The sequence below is a fragment of the Python bivittatus genome, unplaced genomic scaffold (genome assembly GCF_059951505.1).
Source record: "Python bivittatus isolate LINGU-HERP-01145 unplaced genomic scaffold, Pbiv_v1 ctg000570_np1212, whole genome shotgun sequence".
Taxonomy (NCBI): Eukaryota; Metazoa; Chordata; class Lepidosauria; order Squamata; family Pythonidae; genus Python; species Python bivittatus.
In genome coordinates, this window is record NW_028277097.1 from 3,071,397 (window position 1) to 3,091,922 (window position 20,526).

Sequence of the window (20,526 nt, forward strand, 5' to 3'; positions counted from 1 at the left end):
ACACAACTAGTTTATTCATTTCCTTTATTACGGCCTTTGGCCCAGAAAGCACAATAATAAAATATATAGACCTGTAATAATAAAACTTAAAAATGCAATAAAATTACATAAAATACATTATTATAGTAACTGTAGTACAAATAGCAGTGGCAATCACCAAAATTTGTGCTAAACCTCAACCACAGGTAGAATGGATACAACAAATGATAGCACAAAATTGGGCAACCTGGAAAGATATGTCAGGGTCCTGGTCAGATAGAAGCAGTGACAGATAGACATTGTGCTCTCTACCAGGGTAGTTCTTTAAAATGGATAAATATATATCTTCCTTGGTTCCCTATAGAGAGAACAACAAAGGAACAAATGGCATAGGGATTCCACAGAGCCAGTTCCACATGGATATTAGCACTGCTGAAACGTGATGGGTTTTTTTTTTACCATCCTCACAGAACTGCAGAGGGTAGTGCATCCAACCTGGCCAAAGTGAAAGCCGGGCAAAATTTGAGAATTAGAATTGAAGGGAGATAAGATAATGGTGCAGGCCCATTTGAGAAGAATCCATAAATTCTAGATATGTTAAGCATAAATTGCTTAAATTGGTTTGACAATCAATCTCCCAGATACGTTGTTTAAGATGACTACTGGCATTTTCAAGTCCTTTTTTGATTTTTTTTTTCCTCCCATGGGTCTGGCTCCACTGGTTCTCGGAGACTGTTTTAAATCAATCTGGCTAACAACCGCTAATAGCAAACTCCAGTCCTTAGGACTTTCTTTGAAAAGTCTCTGTCCAGTCTAACAGGACAAGATTACAGGCAAGAAGCAAAGGCTATCCAGAATAGCTCAGTCTTCACTGTCTTTGAAAGGTCTGTTCAGTGGGGGCTAAGGTAGTAGCTCCCCACCCCCAGTAATGATGATGCTAAATAGAACATTTATCTGCCTTTGGAATATTGCGTCTTTGGAACAAATCAAAATGAAGTTAGGTTTTGTCACACACTTCTGCTTTTACAGGCTTTTGTTACAATCCTTTAAAACATATTTACCATCTCTTCCCTGTGCAGTGGAAATACGTTCACTTTACAGATTAATTTTCCGTACAAGTCACTTTCCTTGCACTTTGCAATCACTTTTCCTAATGGACTTGGTCAATTCATTTCTTTTAGCATTTTAATTTGTTTGTTTGTTTTGCATCAGAGTTCCTTTTTCTTCCACTAAAGAAAATGCAGTTTTGCTGTGTTCCACCATTAGTGTTGTGACTTCCATTAGCCCTGTCATGCAGGACAGCTTAGTTCAAACCACATTTGTTCTTCCATTTTCCAGCTAAAAACTCTAAAAGTACAAAATTAAAGATGGAATCTAGGTTGTTGTACACTCAGTCATTATGCATCCACAAGCCAATATGTCTCAGATACTTGCATCTCTTCCATTGGTTTCTTCTGCAGTAGTTCTGAGATAGTCTTAGCAGGTGCCACATCTGATAACCATGACTGTGCTTGAAGCTTAGCAGGGTAGAACCTTTTTAATACTTGAATGGGAGATCTCCAGGGAATACCAAGTTTATAGGATAGACTGAGAAATAAAAAAACAGAAAAATCCTGGAAGAAGGCAGTGGCAAATCACTTCTATATTGTTGCCAGGAAAACTACATGGATGTATCCATAATGTCTTCAGAAGTTGAGCTCACCTCAGCTCAAGACTATATTGTAGTATAGATAGCCATTTGACATTAGCTTACCTGTTTTATGGCTGATTTGGAAGCAAATGCTACCAGTAGCTTGTACATCCCGGTGCTGGCTTTGATTAGGCTGCATTCATGCAACACACTAAATTATACTTGGCATTAACAATTAATCTAGGGTTAATCTTTCAGTTCACCTCTAAACAATCAAGGTAACTATTTTGGCAAGACCCTCTGTTCTTAAAAAACATTCACTGATTGATATTTTAAGTTTTTTATTTAATTTGCAGCCAACAAAAAGGAGCATATTTATTGGTTTATTTTAACAATTTATATAGCCACCCATCTCTCAACAGTGACTCTGGGCAATTCACAGATAATTAAAATAATAATAATAAAAAAGAAACAACAACATCAGATACACAAGTAAGCATCCAAAGCAATTATTCACCTGATTGAAATCTGAATCACCATGTTCAGTCAGGGGTACCCTGATCCTTCAATTATCCCCTTTGTTTCTCAAAAGAAGCCTGTGTGTGTGTGTGTGTGTGTGTGTGTGTGTGTGTGTGAGAGAGAGAGAGAGAGAGAGAGAGAGAGAGAGAGAGAGAGAGAGAGAATAATAAAAGTGTAAAAAAAGAGATCCTGTTGTAGAGGCAACTCCTTTATGTGATCACTCCTTTTTCTGGGGGACCATTGGCTGCTTTATCCTAAATTAACTGTGAGTCTAGGTTCAGACTTAACCAACATTTGTAATAATGCTCCAGATTCGGATGATGTAATAAGCTAAACCATAATGTGAATGCATTCTTGTGGACCTCTTTTTCTGCAAAATCAACTTCTCCATCAAACTAAAAGTGGTATAGTCATCTTGATAATTAATACTTGGCATTGCATGTTGGTGATGTCCTTTTGCCCCTCTTTTAAATAGTGGATTCAGCAATAGCAGCCTCACAGAATTGAGTTCTGCTCATGTTAATGAAACAGCTAGTAATGAAGGACAATTTATTTTAAGTATTGGTTGCCTAGGCTGTGTTTAATTGTCCAGTGTTGCTTTTCAAAAGCCGTTTCAAAATCTCTTTGGTGTAACTATTGGTGGCTTTCTTAAGCAAGAAGCTGAATAGTTAAAAGAATTCTGATATGTGCATTAGTGATTCACAGCTGTTGCCATAAGTTTGCCTATAAAACTATATGTAGCTATTTTATGATCAAGGAGACTGAGCAGCAGTTTTCAAATCAGTTCCAAATACATCCTGGGTTTCCTTAGAAACTTGTCAGGTATTCCTCAATTAAAAAAAAAAAAAAAGGAGCCACAGCCAGGAGCCAAGTTTCCCTGAGAGATGCCTTTTGCTTGCTGCTAATTTTCTCTTGAATTGCTCAGTTAGAAAATCTTGAATATATTTTGTGGTGCAATTTCAGTTTAAGGTAATGATAGCCAGGGCCAAGAATTTGAAATGATGAGTGGGGTAGCCTGAAAGACAGACATAGTCTTTTAGTAGATTGCTAGGAGGTGAATAGTGACATGGAAAGCATTGGCTTTGTTTTGCAGGAAATGATGGATCACTCCTACTGTGCTTGTTGGCAAGTATGGAGAAGCACAGCTCCTTTGTGCCTACTTTGTACTTCTTAGAAGAGATGTTGCTCTTGTGAGAAGGGAAGCAGACAGCAGACATAGAGATAGGAATTAACAGGGAGGACAAAATCAAAAAGAAGAACTGTAGAGCTCCTAAAGGAGCTTTTAGAAGGAGGAGCAACCACAGCTTTCTCATCTTATTTTTTTTTTTTTAATTGATTGTTTTGTTGTCTCTTGGTTTTAAATGTACATCCTATGTTGTCTTTTCATTATAAATAAAATGCCTTGAACCAAATTCTTATTCCTCTTTTTTTTTAATGTATATATTGCTCTTTATTAAATATCAATTCTTGGGCAATTCACAGTTCATATTAATGCAAGTATTTTTAAAGTCTCAATTGAATCATAAGCACAGAGAGAACCAAAACACAAAAACTTAACATATACTTGAAATACCTAAAAGTAGATCTTGGGTAACTTCTAAGCCAGTGTAGATGTTTTTCAAGATTAGTATCCACATGTGATAAATGGGGAGGAGATTTGTAATGTGTCTTATTTTGTAATTCTGATGTTTTGAACATGTTAACTGAAAGTAGATGCATGCTGTACACTCACCTTTTTCTGAACTACTCAGGACAACATTAGAATGATATTGGCACCTCCTGGCTTGCTGTTCTGAGAGATTTCAGTGTACTGAAGGAGGTTGCTTAATAGGAATGCCTCAAGACTTTATAACCTCCATAGCAATCACTGATTGGTCCAATTGGTGTCTAGCTCCATTCATTCAGTATAATGAATCTTGTTTCCTATGGTTGGATGATGTGATCAGAGTACAGTATGGAAAAACTTTTCATTTATGTTAAGATAACCCCCAATGGACTTGAATGGTTTCCTGGTACTTTGGCACATCATTCTGTTGAAACCTTGCAGGCCGCTGAAAAAGTCCAGCTGGTTGACACTTTTCTCTCTGAAAATTTCTTCCAGTGAGTAATAACATTTGTATTAGACAGTGCCTGGTCAGGAGATGATGCTAAGAACGAACTGCACTATATGCTTCAGCATCCAGAGATAAACATTTTTGCATTTTTAACATTGATCAGTGATCAAGACAAGACAGCTGCTTGTTCAGTACAAATGCTTAGTACACCAAGAACTTGTGTGTTTCTAACTGTTGTTGAGTGCAGTGATGAGAGAAGCAGTATTGTTGGTATAGGTGCCTTTGTAGTATGTAGGATCTATCAAGTTTAGGTAAACATAATTCTTCATCACAACTTGCTTAAGGGAGAAAAGATACCTTTAACTGCCTTCATAAAGAATACCTGTGTGCATTTTTCAGCTATGGAGAATTTGCTATTAGTTTAATCTTTTTAATAAAGTGTTTAACTCTCTCCCTCATTCCCATTGCTTAAATATGCACATTTACAGATATTTATCTTTATTCCTGTCTCAGTGGTGAATGTTGCCACTTTTAAAAACCTAACACAGATATGTGTTGGTCAAGCTCCACATTGAGTACTGTGTACATTTTGGGGTACCACACTTAAGGATTTAGAAAAATTGGAACAGATTCAGAGAAGGACAACACAGATAATCAGGAAATAAGAAACTAAGATCTGTGAAAAGAGATGGAAGGAGTTGGTTTTGTTTAACCTTAAGACAAGATGGCTAAGGGGTAACAAGATAACATTCTTCAGATATCTGAAAGGATTTCACATAGAAGAAAATCAAGACTCTTTCATTCTTAGTCTAGAATATAGTACACGGAAAATGGATTTAAGTTACAGAAAAGCAGATTCCAACTGAATCTTAGAAAAAGCTTGTTAAACCAGTTACAGGTAGTCCTTGCTTAACAACCATTCGTTTGGTGACTGTTTGAAGTTACAATGGCACTAAAAAGCTACTTACGACTGGTGCCCAAAGTTACGACTGTCACAGCACCCCTACAGTCATGTGATCGTGATCCAGGCACTTGGCAACCAGCTCATACTTATGACAGTTGCAGCATCCCAGGGTCACATGATCGCCATTTGCAACCTTCCCAGCTGGCTTCTGCCAAGCAAAATCAATGGGGAACTGGACTAGGCCTGACAGGATCTGCTTGATTCACTTAACTATTGCGTGATTCACTTAGCAACTGCCACAAAAGCCGTAAAATCGGGTCTGGTCGTGATGATTTGCTCAACGACCGCATCACGTAGCAACTTAAATTCTGGCCCCAATTGTGGTCATTAATCAAGGACTATCTGTACCCTGAGAAGTTGGTAGGCTCCGCTTGGCTAGATATATTCATGTGGAACACAGGGCACCAATATTGTGACATGATTTAATTTGGATTCTTGAACTGAGCAATGGGTTGGATTTGATGACTTAAATGCCCCCTTCTAAATCTATAATTTTAAAACATTTCCTGTCATTTGAGAGCCTATGCCATAACGGTGAAAGTGGTGTTCATCCTATTGTGCCTATACAGAGTTTTGGATAAAATAGTTCACATTTGGTAATAGTTGGAAACTGTGTGAATGGAATCTAATGAGATGACAAGAGGCGATATCTTACAATGGGAAGGTTTTGTGTATCTTGAGGAAGTAGGGTTATTTGTAGTGATAGTTCTGCCATATGTGGACTGGACCTCTGTACCATCTAGTTGGTCAGGGGCCAGTGAGAAGATTGAGATTTGGGCCTAAGTGGTAGTCAACTTACTTAAAGAGAGGAGGATGTTCCAGCAGCTCTGAAAGAGGTGGTGGTTTATTCCTCAAGAGGCCAGCCTTGGATCTAATTGTTAATGGATAATTATTGCCCAACTTCCCATTCTTGTAACACTGTGGGAAAATGGTGGGGCTGCTGTTACAGAGAGTCATGGAAGACTTGGAATATCTGGACCCATGGCAATCTGGATTCAGGGCTGGGTATGTGACAGAAATCTCACTGGTCAATCTCATTGATGATGTGTATGGCATGGATGGTGGGAGTGCAACCATCCTCGTCTTGCAGTGGATTTCAGTACTGTCCACTATCGTTGGACTTCCTGCAAGAGTTGGGAGTTGGAGACACTATATTAAGGTGGCTCCATTCCTTCCTGAGTAGGTTAATTCAGTCAGCACTTGCAAGAGAGGTGAGGGTAGGCTTTTGAGTCCTCCATTTTGGAATTCCTCAAGGCTTGATCTTTTCTCCAATTCTCTTTAACATCTACACGAAGCTGCTGAGAGAGGTAATTTGTTGGTTCAGAGTGAGTTATCATCAATATGCTGATGATAGCCAGCTGTATATCTTCACTTTAGGCCAAATGGGAGATGTAGTAAAAGTTCTGTCTTGGTGCCTGAAGGCTCTTAGGCCTGGATGGGAGAAACAGGCTCAGCCTCAATCCAAAAAAGGCAGAGTAGCTGTTAATTCAGAAGCCTACTAATTCTAGGATACTACCAACTATGAGTCTCAACAGGGTTGTGCTCCCAAAGGGAGAGCAGGTTCATAATCTGGGGGTTCTTCTGGACTTATGACTTCTGCTGGAAAAGCAGATAGAACCTGGGGCCAGAAGATGTTTTACCTGGCTCCAGCTTGAGTGCCAATGTGGCTTTACCTGGAACAACATGGATGGAGAACAATAATGTCTGACATCTCATACTTGGATTACTGTATTTCACTTACAGTGTCTGTTCTTGAGGACCATCTGGAAACTGAAGCTGGCTAAGAATGCAGCAGCCTGTGTGCTCACTGGCAAGTCTTCTTACTGCCGTGAAAAGAAAGGTAGTGGATAGTATGTGATCTATGGTGAGGAGAGAATGTTTGTTGAAAGAAGCAAAAATAGCTTATGTTAAGAGTGTGCTTTTTTTTGCTTTGTTAGATAATGGAAATAAGAGTTGGGATGTCAGGAGAAGCATAAAAGACAGTTGAATGCCACAACAACAAGATGGACCCTTAAGAAGCTTGTGCATAAGAGACAGGATCATAAAAGAATGTTGATTGAATACAAATGAATAGGGAGAGGTACTTTGGTCCTACAGAGAGAATGAATGAGAATGAAATTGCAAAGCAAGTATATGAAAGAAGTGTGAATGGGTTGAGAGGAAGAAGACACGAAAACTGTGATTGGGTGGAATTGTGAGAGTCCCAATAACAGAGGTACAGACGTTTAAAGAACAAAAGAAACATTGGTGTAGAGACATGGTGGAAGCAAATATGGTTTGCAAGGAGGAAAGGTATGGAGAAGTATAATACTTGGTGCTGGTGAAAACTAGATTTAGCTACCCTGTTCTTTTTCACATCCCATCTCTTTAATTTCTTTGACTCTCTATTTCTCATTGATTTTCTCATTTTTCATAATAACCCTTATCCTGAGAGGAAATAGAGTGATGGATGTGTGTGTGTGTGTATGTTTCCATTGGTGTAGACAGATTTTTCCAACACAGTTTAGTCCAGATATACTGTGCGTGCGTGTGTGTGTACACACACACACACATACAGATATACTCAGAATAACTGAAACAGGCATGCTGTTTTCTGGTTAGAGATAATGAGACTTGAAACCTTGGAGTCTGGACAAGATTATGTACTTATAAAGCTGGCATAGATAATTATATGCAGCATTGAAAATAGACATAAGGCTCCTGTTTAAATAAGGTTTCTGAGCATCTTGAAAAATTATTTACTAATTGTTGGTATGCAAGACATGTCTAAGTATGTTTACTAGCTTTCATAGACGCTTTCTATAGAACTAGCTTCACTCATGAATGGGAAATGTTGGTTTTAGGCTTTTATTATAGAACAATTTAATCACAAATCAGTATTCACTGTGTTAATGTTGAAAATCATGTTCTAAAATGTTACAGCTTTTTGAAGTATGGTGATCATTATGGATGATGAAAAGCACCCTTGAACTGGAACTTCTGTGAATAAAAGAATATAGATAGGTCAGGAGCAGTGTTTCTCAACCTTGGCAACTTTAAGATGTGTGGACTTCAACTCCCAGGATTCCTCAACCAGCCTTGTTGGCTGGGAAATCCTGGGAGTTGAAGTCCACACATCTTAAAGTTGCCAAGGTTGAGAAACACTGGTCTGGAGTATGTACATGCTGATAGTTAACACAGAATTTGGTTGTATAGTATGCCACAAGGACAAATGTCTGATAAAGTTTTATGAGAAGGCTCTTAACAGATTCAAATGCTGCACAAAACAATCTGCAGAGAAAGCCTCCTTTATTTTCATTCATTTAATTTTCATTGAAAATACTAGGAACCCTTCCAGGAAAAAAGTCATACCAATTTGCAGTGCTGAAGGTGGAATAAGCAATATGGCAGGTATGTTTCCTGCAAAATTGATAGCTAATGTACAGTAAGTACATTAAATAAGTTACTCACAAAATATTCATAATCAGTATTAAAAAATAGTCTTTAATGCAGGGGAGGTGGGGTTTGTCTTGACTCCTGGTGACTTTTATCAGATCAAAATGCTCTGTTACTGATTCTAGACCAGTGTTTGAAAGTTTGAAAAACACTGTTCTAGACCATCTGAGGACAAGATATAACAGCAGGTGTTTTATTTTACATCCTTGTGATGCATGAATGTTTTTCTTCTTGCAATGAAAAGTAGAGATCATGCTTTTCTAAAATTAGAGACTAAAGTTGGTTTTCTGGCCTTTTAGGCTCGTCTGTTTTGGCTCTTAGCTGCTTTCCTCTAAGATATAGTTGTCTTTATTATGTGCATTAGATATGTGGCACTGTGGGTAACACCTCTTGATATATAGTATTGGAAATTACAGAGAAAGACTTCCGATATAAATATGTTTTTCTAGTATCAGAAAGTTGGTAAGATCTTGGCTGGTTAATATCTGCTCAATATTAAGCTTGTATTTGGAAACCAAAGTCCTGCATAGGAAGGTGACCAAATTATTTGATCAGGGAAATCAAAATAGGTAGAAATGATGAGGTTTATCCAAGAACAGAAGTGTGTCATTTGTATATAGAACTACTGCTCCATAAAGGAACCCTTTTATACAGTATCTTTAGTTTGCTTTATAGCACATGCTAGATAAGGATTTCTTTTCCATGAGCGTCTTTGCATATTAAAAGATTTTGATGTAATTTCACTAGTTCAAACTCATTATTTTGGAAATAGCATGCAGAATGTTTATGAAATAATTATTAGAAAGGATTGGAGAGCCAGTCTGGTATAGTGGTTAAGGCATCAGGCTAGAAACTGGGAGAATGTGAGTTCTGGTCCTGCCTAGGCACAAAGCCCGCTGGGTGACCTTGGGCCGGTCATTTTCTTTCTAGGAAGGAGGCAGGAGTTTGTCCAGGAGTTCAAGTTCAAGGCAGTGTACATAATAGTACCTCCAGTTTTTCCCCAAACAGCCACCCTGTAAAATACATTAGATTCAGAGACAGTGTTTGGCTCAAAATCACCTGTGGATTTTGCATGGGTGGGTGTGGGTTGGAATCTGCTCTACAAGTTTCCATACTTGGATGAGATAGAAACCATGGTGAGATACTTGCACCCACCATATTGCCTGTGTCACTTTTAGAAATCCAATTGAAGAGAATGAAAATCAAAACCAAAAACTTCTACAACCAAGTAAGGCCATGAAAGAGTTTCCTGTCATATGTCAACAGCTGCACAGTATTTCTGTAACATCATGTTTTGCTCCACTATCTCTTTAGAGTACCCTGCAGAATTATCCTTGCCTTGGAAGGATTTGATCAAAGTTTTTTTTCTCCTGTTCCTGCAAGATGTTATTAGTTGAAAAGTGAAGTTTGGCAATGAGTATCCAATAACAGCTGTAGTATTTCCATATATAGGCATGTTCAGTATCCAGTTGATCATCTAGCACCTTTTTCTTTAAAACAGTGTTAACAGGAAAAGAGAAGAAACTCCAGTAGAAGAAACTCAAAACTCCAATTATGTATGAAGAAGTGTTCCTGCAAATTACTTAATGTGGAGTCCTTGGTGCTCTCTGAGCTTGGTTGTTTGCTTGCAGACGTTTCATTACCCAACTAAGTAACATCATCAGTGCAAGAGAGTGTGAGTTTTGCTCACAATAGCTTGACCTGCCAGTGTTGGTGGGGGTGTGGTTTTCTCCTTGGTAGTTCCTTGATTAGGGTATTGATTTCTGGTTAATTGTTTGTCTGGTGTTAGTTCCTACTTGTCTGGGTTTTGGCTGCTGGAGAGAATGTGTTCCAGTCTTTTTGTTTCCTTCTTAGCTTTTTAATTGTCTCTTTTGAATACTGGGTAAATATTAATTAATTAATAGTTGTGTTATGTTAATTGATTTAATGTCAATTGATTAACTGATTAATGATTAAGTATTAATTAATTAATTAACTGGTTATCCATAACTAATTCGTTATCCAAAAGTAATTTAATACTGTTTGGAGGGTTTTAACGCCAGGGCTTCTGCAATTTCTCTTTTCTTTTCAGTGCAGGAAGGGCAAAGTTTCCACTAGTCCCAGACTCTGTTCATTTTATGTGTTGCATTTTAAAACTTAACATACATTTTTCCTCTGTCCAATCAATAGCTATTGTATTCCAAAGTGTCAGCACATTGTCCTCAGGGCCTTCTGAAAGGACTGGAGAAAAGAGTAACTGGCTAGTAGCTAAACTTGGCAGATATTGGTCTTTCAAGACCTTTTGTAGGCAAGTTGTAATAGGGTCACTCCATAACCTTCTTCAGTTTATGGGATGGGATAGGGTAAGGGAAGCTGGGGGTATAGAATTCCCTGGACAGTATTGTAGATGGTTGTTGGAACTCCATGGAAATGAGTCAAAATGCAACTTATGTGATGCAACTCAGGACTGAATTGAGGCCACTTGACCTGTGTAAGAGCCTTATTGGCTATTGTGCAGTGGCATGCTCTAAGTTTTCTGACCATTGATGAATGTTGTTAGTAGTGATTCCAAGCTCTTGCTTAATTTTGAAATTATTTCATGTGATTCTGAAAGCCTGATTGTACTTAAAATTACATTCAAAAAGAATCTCAACTTCAGTTATATGGGTGCAAATTGACTGAAACTTTTTTTTTTGTGAAAGAAGTATGTCTCAGTGAATAGAGATAATATTAAACCCAGAGAATGATAATTGCACAATAATTTTATTTTTAATAATAAAAGAGCCAACGCTTATTCACAAATAGTTTCAGGCAGTTCCACAGGGTCTTGATACTGCACTGTGAAGTCAGCAGAATAGACTATAGATGCTCTTCATTCAGTTTTGGTTGGCATCTTTTGCCTCTAGATATGTTTGGAGAAACTTAAATGGCTCTGTCCATAACTTATTTACTATATTATGTAAACCAGAACATCTCATATTTATTTTCTAATATGCCAGTATCCTAGATTACTGTTTATTTCTAGTTTATGTCTCTAGGTTATTAGAAAAGAGCACATTACTTGTTCAGAGAAGAACACGTCTTTTCAGTCCTGACTGATAGTGATGTTTGAACATGAAAAGCCCTCATACTTTTTTTATGATGTATGTATTTCTCAAATGTCACTTTTTGAAGAACAGTAATTGCAGAATTGTCTTAAATAAAATGGAGCATGCAGTTCAATTCAGACTCACAAATATCGGTGAGTCTGGGAAGAAGAGAGGTGGACAGGATACCTATTTTATAGGATTCTTTGATGTCCCGTTTGTCATTTCTTTTCTGTTAGCCATATGGAAAGGTGGAAGATAAAGCTGAGCTGAGGCAATTTGCAGGTTGCACTACAGAAATGGAACTGCTGAAACACAATTTTGTTTTTATTCATCCTTCCTACAGAGCACCTGAGATGATAAGCATATATCAGAGTTATCCATAGTTATTCTTTCTACAAACCTTGATGCTGGCTGAATTCCCGTATGCTAAGCATGATTTAACCATGTTTGTTGAACAAATCTCAGTTCATTGGGTTTATCTATTGCACTAAACCATAAAATAGGTTTTTAAAACCCAGTGGTTAAGTTCACTGCTATGCCAAACCAAAATTAGCAGTTCACATTATGGCTTAGCAGGGTGGATGAACCTGTGGGCTACCTGGGTTTATCCTTGAATTGCCCAAGCTCAGTCTTGAATCTGTAACAGTAATCTATGGGGCCATAACTTATATGGTAGATAGAGGCTGTCAAAGTGAGCTCTGAGCTGGGAATTTCCAGTGTATTCTCTTATCAGATGTCATATACTAATTCATTTCAGAATTAGCCTGTGATCAGTTTAGTGCACCTGGAGGTGATCAGATATGTATTCTGGGAATCTTGGCTGTTGCTTTTCTCCCATTCGTACCAGTTGATGTAGAACTCTACAAGATTCACACTTTTTCAGCATGTTCTTAATAACACTGCTTTGATAGTTCACTTCATTGGTTTTGTGCATTCCCATATAGCTTGTATGCCCAAACAGAACAGTATTTGGAAACTTCAGGAGATGGTGTGCGTATTTGTGTGTATGCATGTACATAACAATTATAGCCTTTCAGCTTGTTTCCTTTCTGACTGCTGCAGAAATGATCTATGGTGCTCTCTTCCTTGTGAGCTGAGCATTATATTCTTTTCCACTGCTTGCTCTAAATAGCATTTCTTCACTTACAGCACAGCAGGCCTCCATTAAAAAAATGCCAAGGGGGTATAAGCAAATTACCTATAGCAAAATTGACTGATATTCTTTTAGTAAGAAATCTAGTAGGCGTTCACCTACATTTTCAAACTCAGTGACATCTAAGGGCTTTTTATGCTCTTGTCCTACTACAGTTATGGAATTTTATAGGGGGGTTCAGATTACCTCTTCTATTGGGAACCCTTCAGGGGTTTTTGAACATAACAGTATATTCAGAAGAGCCCTTTCCCATTATTCTGAAGATATTAGCAGTAAATGCTAGAGGGTAAGGGGAGTTTGCAAACAGAGAATGCACTGCAGTTGCCTTTCTCCAGGATGATACCCATATCTTATGGGATCTTACACCAAAAGACCTATGTGAGTTGGATGTCCAACTGGAAATCTGTGCCTTTAATACAAGAAAATTTGTTGTAGATTAACTTTTTAACAGGTCAATGTGCAGCAGAAGTCTTGAAGATGGACCCAGGAATCTAAAATGCTGCTTATTTAATGTTGCTCCATGTGCTAGCTTTAGTTCGTAAAGTGTTAAATTCAGTTTTAGATTTGCAGAAATAAAAATAGTCACATGCTAGCTCCCTGTGTTTATGGCTTATTGACTCTTAACTACAGGATTCCAGAACCTGGGGTGGGTAATGACAATACAGCATTATTCTGTCCATGTTGCTTGTTCGAAGGTTTTGGTATAGGTGCCTGGTAGTCTTGAATGTTTACCTTGAATCAGTTTGTGAGTGCAAATATTTTTTTTCTCTTTCATGCTTACCATATAAACACCTTGCAGAAAACTGCAGTAAACTGTAAGTAAATGAAACTTGGAAATGATCCAGCACTGAAGATCTTAGCTGGTTATTGGGCTTTTTCTCTTACAAAATCTTAGCTAAATCCCTACCTGCAAAACCCTATAATTTAGGCTCATGTTTCAGCAGTTCTTAAAATTTATGATGTTTATAGTACCATGGTTTGACATTTAGCTGTTCTGCGCTGTTTGGCCAGGACTGTGCTTGGGGATTATGGGAGCTGCAGTTCAGGACATCTGAAAGGCACCAGGCTGGAAAAAAATCTGCTGTGAAGGATTTTTCTATTTATGGGTTCAGGAAAAGTTGTAAATGAATACAAGTTGGTGTGTCCCAAATCATATATCAGATAAAATATAGCTTTATTTCACTATTCAGAAACATAAATTAATCCATTATGTTGCAGATAATTTATTGGTAGTTCCAGTGGTGCTAGTTGATTTACTCTAGGACAAAAGCTCCGTTTTATTCAAGCATCTGTTTAAAAACAGAAAAAAAGAAAAAAGAAAAAAATTGGCTGAAGAAAACAAAGTCAGCAAAAGTAGAGCTTGGAAACCAATTTCAAATCCAGTGTTGTACTGTATTCTAAAAAGGTCCACTGTTAATAACCAAAACAAAAGCACAATAAGCAGCCAGATGGCTTAAATAAGGAAATACCCATTTTATCATCAAGTGATTAAAGCTGCAATCTTAGCACCAGAAGGGTATGGAAAGAAATTGGATCAGGGTCTTGATGATGTCAGGGGCAGGTCTTAAAGATACTCTGGTGCCATTCATTCCTCTAGACAAGAAGAGAGGACGAGCCTTAATTTCCTGCTCAGAAAAAAAGTATTTTGTGCAGTTCAGAGAGGGGGAGATCCAAACTTGAAATAAAGAAGTTTTGACAGTTGCTTCCTAGAGTTGTGGACAGCCATTTGTCTGGGTTGGCATGAGGATTCCTACCCTAGGCAAGAAGTAGGAAGTTAGACCGGAAGACCTCAAACATCCTTCCCAATCCTAAATTTCTAGGATTCAACCCAGGCTGCCCATTTCTTCTGCTGCTTCTACAAAGGCAAGATGGCCTATGCAGGATGGAGCAGGGAGCCAGCATTCCCCATATCACTCTGGGGGAAGTGACGGGTAGCAAAAGTACAGTTGGCATAGCAGGTGCTCCAACTGGATTGCCTGATCTCTTCTGCCTGATGTTTTCCCCATTGGGGGAGCCTTGCACAAGTAGGACAGACCAGCTGTACAGCATTGTGGCTGTCTAGTTTCTTCTCTTTTAAGTAATTTTGGGTAATTCAGAGAAAACTGTGCTGAGAGGTGCTCTAGGTAGGATGCCTGCAAGGTGGCTCTTGCTGGTGTTTCTCCACCTTGGTAACTTTAAGCTTGGGTGGACTTTGGGGAAATCTGGGAGTTGATGTCCACCCATCTTAAAGTTACCAAGGTGGAGAAACACTGCTGTAGAGGAAGGGTAGAGTGTGAAGAAGTACAGATTCTCACCTTATTACTAGCTAGGAGTCATGAGAGTTGAAATTTAGCATATCAAGAGGTTTCCAGGTGGGGAAAACTGATAAATTGAATCCTTACCTAAATGTTGGAGATGTATCTTTGATGTTTCTGAGATATGAAAAAAGAAGTGGAAGAAACTTTTAATCTCTCTAAGAATCCTGGCTGCTGATTTGGCTTTTAGCCCTTATTTGTGCACTTTTCTCTGATATAGCAGAAAGAATGTATATATCAAAAATTAAGAAAATGCTTAGGAAGTTGAATTTAATTCAGGAAAGCTTTAATAATCTCATTTGTGTGTTGGGGGAACAAAACTTCTATTTATTTTTTTCCCTTACAAAATGATCAGAGAATCTAAACTTTCTTTGGAAGGAATAGGGAGGTTTGTATGTATTATTACATTTTCTGAAGTTGTACAGTAACACTTTTTTCCCTTAATGAAGTTGCCATCCTTTATCCTATTTTGTTTGCGGCTGGAAAACATAATTCTTGTAGCAATTGCCAAAGGTCAGAAACTGCCAACAGTGTGAAATCACTTGGGTATTGAATAAGAATTGAAAGTCAAGTTATATAATCATTTTTTTTGTTGGCTTCCTTATTAAAATAATAAATCTGAACTTCTTGTGCTAGATTTTGTTATGCTGAATTTTAATTGCATCCTCGTATTAGAAAATGTGGGGAAAGCTTTTGCATTGTATGCACATGTTTAAAAATGTTGATAGCTTGACTTTCTAATGAGATACATTAAATTGCAAACTACAAATTAAGATTGAATTAAGAAAATGCTTTGTGCTCATTAAGCTTTTACTTTTACTTTTCAAAATTCAATTTTATAGCCTTGCATATAAAATATCTGTCTTTAAACATAAAGAACCAGAACACAGCTGTAGAATTGTTCCCTGGCCACTATCAATTTAATTGAGAATATTTAATTAGCCAAAGTTAGGTTGCTGGCATTTCTGGAGAAATATCTTTATCATTTAACTTCAAAATCATCAACATTCTGGAATAGAAGAGATGGCTTCTGCTAAAGTGAGCTAAGAAAGCAAACATGGCCACAAATTTAGAATCACAAATTCCTTATTTAATTTATGGCATGCAGATATTTTAAATTGCAGTTATAATTGTTTCTAACAGACACTGCTGATATTTAGTGTGTAGTAGCACTGTTAACCATCTAACACATGCCTTTATGGAATGAAACATAATATAATGTCATGGGTTTAATTTCCAGGCCGTGAAAAGGAAATGTACGTTATTAACACACAGAAATTATCTTTCATATGCTTCTGTTTTTCGAAGTGCTTGGAGATTAGTTCATGCTACTACTTTTTCAGTCTCGTTTACATGTATCAATAAAAATAATTATTTACAATGAAGCCCTTTCTGTGTTTTGTTTAGTATTTAAGGCAAATGCCTACCCCAAATTCCTAGTGTTTCTGCTCTAACAGTATCTGGAATTTGGCCATGGTTTGGTCTTAGCTTTAAATTTTTAGTTCATGTGGAAACAACCAAGCCAAGAATAATGGCCAAGTGAGAGTGATTGAAAAACTGGCACTAGTATTGTCCCTCAAATGTAATAAGCCAGATATCTAAAGAACTCTGGCTTGCTGTTTTATGCAGATTGACCATGATAGGCTAATCCATGTCTCTCAGAAGCACTTTTGGTCAAGTTCATAAGGATTTCAGAAAGAGAGCTACAACAGGAATTGAAAGTGATGCTTTTTCATTGCGTTGTATTTTTTTCCTGCCTCTTATTTGATGGAATATGTTACCTAAACGTGCAGGTAGGGAAGATTGGTTAATCATGACATACAGTATAATCACATAACATAGTATTTTACAATGTGATGGCTGGAGATTGTTGCTCAATAAATATGAGAGGCTGCCAGATTGAAAGATTGGCACAATGTTTTCTGAGAGTTCTTTTTTGTGAAATTTATTCTGCAAAAAATTATATGGATAATATATTTTAATGACATTTTCCAGAATAAGGTGCTCAGAGGTTTCTTGCAAAAAAGTAATCTGGTAGAACCAGTTCTTGATCTCACTGATTTACTTTTAAATGGTTCTTTGTGTGTGTGTGTGTGTGTGTGTGTGTGTGTATTCCTCAGGATACAGTAGTGCAGCAGGGAGAATTGGAGCCTCTATTCTGGCCAATCTTTTGAATTCCATCATTAAACTTGTTGACTTACCAAGTTTAAGCATGAACAGCAGATTCCAGTTCTGCTGGAGGTGGTGGGAAAACTAATCACATATATCTGTGAGTTGTTGTTTTTTTTAAATCCTATCCCTTTTCCAGCAATAATAATACTTGGTAATGCTTATTTCAATTTTTTTAGAAAATGTCTGAGTGTATCCAGCTTTCATTTGCTGTTTGTAGAATTGGCATTTACACGGTAAGCATTATGCCGCATTTTTAATGCAATGTAATTCTTGCTTGCAATGTAATTATTAGAATGTCAGTTGCAGCTATCCTGTGTTTTATAATTAAAGAAATTTGGCATAGCAAAAGACCTGTAATTGAAATCGGCATATATTTTGCAATTATGGTCTTAGCATACAGTGGGGCAAAAAAGTATTTAGTCAGCCACCAATTGTGCAAATTCTCCCACTTAAAAAGATTAGAGAGGCCTGTAATTTTCATCATAGGTATACCTCAACTATGAGAGACAAAATGAGAAAAAAAATCCAGAAAATCACATTGTCTGATTTTTAAAGAATTTATTTGCAAATCATAGTGGAAAATAAGTATTTGGTCACCTACAAACAAGCAAGATGTCTGGCTCTCACAGACCTGTAACTACTTCTTTAAGAGGCTCCTCTGTCCTCCACTCGTTACCTGTAGTAATGGCACCTGTTTGACCTTGTTATCAGTATAAAAGACACCTGTCCACAACCTCAAACAGTCACACTCCAAACTCTACTATGCCCAAGACCAAAGAGTTGTTGAAGGACACCAGAAACAAAATTGTAGACCTGCACCAGGCTGGGAAGATTGAATCTGCAATAGGCAAGCAGCTTGGTGTGAAGAAATCAACTGTGGGAGCAACAATTAGAAAATGGAAGACATATAAGACCACTGATAATCTCCCTCGATCTGGGGCTCCATGCAAGATCTCACCCTGTGGGGTCAAAATGATCACAAGAATGGTGAGCAAAAATCCCAGAACCACATGGGGGGACCTAGTGAATGACCTGCAGAGAGCTGGGACCAAAGTAGCAAAGGCTACCATCAGTAACACACTACGCTGCCAGGGACTCAAATCCTGCAGTGCCAGATGTGTCCCCCTGCTTAAGCCAGTACATGTCTGGGCCTGTCTGAAGTTTGCTAGAGAGCATTTGGATGATCCAGAAGAGGATTGGGAGAATGTCATATGGTCAGATGAAACCAAAGTAGAATGTTTTGGTCTAAACTCAGCTCGTCATGTTTGGAGGAGAGAGAATGCTGAGTTGCATCCAAAGAACACCATACCTACTGTGAAGCATGGGGGTGGAAACATCATGCTTTGGGGCTGTTTTTCTGCAAAGGGACCAGGACGACTGATCCGTGTAAAGGAAAGAATGAATGAGGCCATGTATGGTGAGATTTTGAGTGAACACCTCCTTCCATCAGCAAGGGCATTGAAGATGAAACGTGGCTGGGTCTTTCAGCATGACAATGATCCCAAACACACCGCCCGGGCAACGAAGGAGTGGCTTCGTAAGAAGCATTTCAAGGTCCTGGAGTGGCCTAGCCAGTCTCCAGATCTCAACCCCATGGAAAACCTTTGGAGGGAGTTGAAAGTCCGTGTTGCCCAGCGACAGCCCCAAAACATCACTGCTCTAGAGGAGATCTGCATGGAGGAATGGGCCAAAATACCAGCAACAGTGTGTGAAAACCTTGTGAAGACTTATAGAAAACGTTTGACCTCTGCCAACAAAGGATATATAACAAAGTATTGAGATGAACTTTTGATATTGACCAAATACTTATTTTCTACCATGATTTGCAAATAAATTCTTTAAAAATCAGACAATGTGATTTTCTGGATTTTTTCCCCATTTTGTCTCTCATAGTTGAGGTATACCTATGATGAAAATTACAGGCCTCTCTCATCTTTTTAAATGGGAGAACTTGCACAATTGGTGGCTGACTAAATACTTTTTTGCCCCACTGTATCTGCTGAAAGCAATTGTTAAACATTAAATAAGTTTTAGGGACCCAGGCTTGTTTCTTAAAACAAAGGAAATGTTAAAGAGTATTAAAAAAATGCATTTTAATCATATTCTTTATTTTTCATATTTTTAAATCTTGATAGGATTCATATCAATATCATTAATCTCCAGAAGGAGATTTTTTTTTTTAAATCTTGTTGGTGTTACATGCAGCCTATTTTGATGTTTGAACTTGGTAATTGTGCTGAGAATTTGGCTTTCACAACAATACGCTGAAGGAAAATGTAGCAAAGGGAATTCAGTGCATTTTCACTTAAGCACTCATATTCTGTATGAATATATATCGATTGCTTCTGTTGTTTCAGTACCATGTTTGTGAACAGATCTGCAAGCATCTCTTCATTCATGAACAGAGTACTTATTTAATTAGTGAAATTCAATGAATCCAGACAGCACACACATAGAAATTCTCTAGAATCTTGGACCAACTCATGGAACTGACTGTTCTGTAATTGTAGATGAAACTTGAAAGGAATATCCACATATTTTTGTGACTCTTCAAATTTGCCTTGTTTACCACCCATAACGTGACAGCAACATACTCTGTGAATTTAAAGCCTTGGGCTTAACAAAAAATGTGATTAACCAATGTTTCATCATGGGGAAAATTATTATGCTCCTGGATTTTGTTGTGGGGCTAGCGTTAAAATTTCCTGAACTATTGATGCTGGGGGATTTCAATCTCCATACCATGTGGGGGGTCCAGAAGGGCCCAGGATTTCATGAACTCCTGATCCCAGGTAATCTCTGGCCCAACTCGTACAGGTGGTCACACTTTAGATGTTTATTGCAAAGAAGCTAACTTGTGATCTGAGGATGGGGGATGTTGTTATTCTCTGCCACGGTCGGATCACTTTGTGCTTGTTGCCTCCTGTAAGACTAATTAAGAAATTCCAGCCTGGGTGCCTTATGGATTCAGATAGAGTTGGGGGTGGGAGCATTGTATGTTCCATTTTCTCCAAAGTAAACAGAACAGAGGTTAGCCTGGTGGCTGCTCCCTTGTGGAGTGCTGCAGGGCTTGGCTTTCTCTCTCCTGCTCTTTAACATCTACACAAAACTGCTAGGAGAAGGCATCTGTCAGTTTGGGATGAAGTATCAATATACTAAGGGTAATCCAATTATAGATCTTCATCCTGGGCTAAGCCACAGTTGGGGAAGAGAACTTGACCTAATGTTCGGAGGCTAGGTGGCTGGATAGGACAGAAA

General features: G+C 38.0%; 1 protein-coding gene across 5 annotated transcripts in view; it reads left to right on the forward strand.

The window, feature by feature from the left end:
* ARL15 (ARF like GTPase 15) overlaps positions 1-20,526 on the forward strand; it is a 225,106-nt gene that overhangs the window by 59,678 nt on the left and 144,902 nt on the right. For 2 of the 5 annotated variants that reach the window (XM_088152908.1, XM_088152913.1), the window contains exon 2: positions 17,445-17,501. The exons of 2 other annotated variants lie outside the window; for them this stretch is intronic. In XM_088152908.1, coding sequence (XP_088009034.1) covers positions 17,445-17,501 — 57 coding nt within the window. Of the gene's footprint in view, positions 1-6,889; positions 6,987-17,444; positions 17,502-20,526 lie in introns of all 5 variants that reach the window. One more of the 5 variants, XM_088152909.1, reaches the window with a different exon arrangement.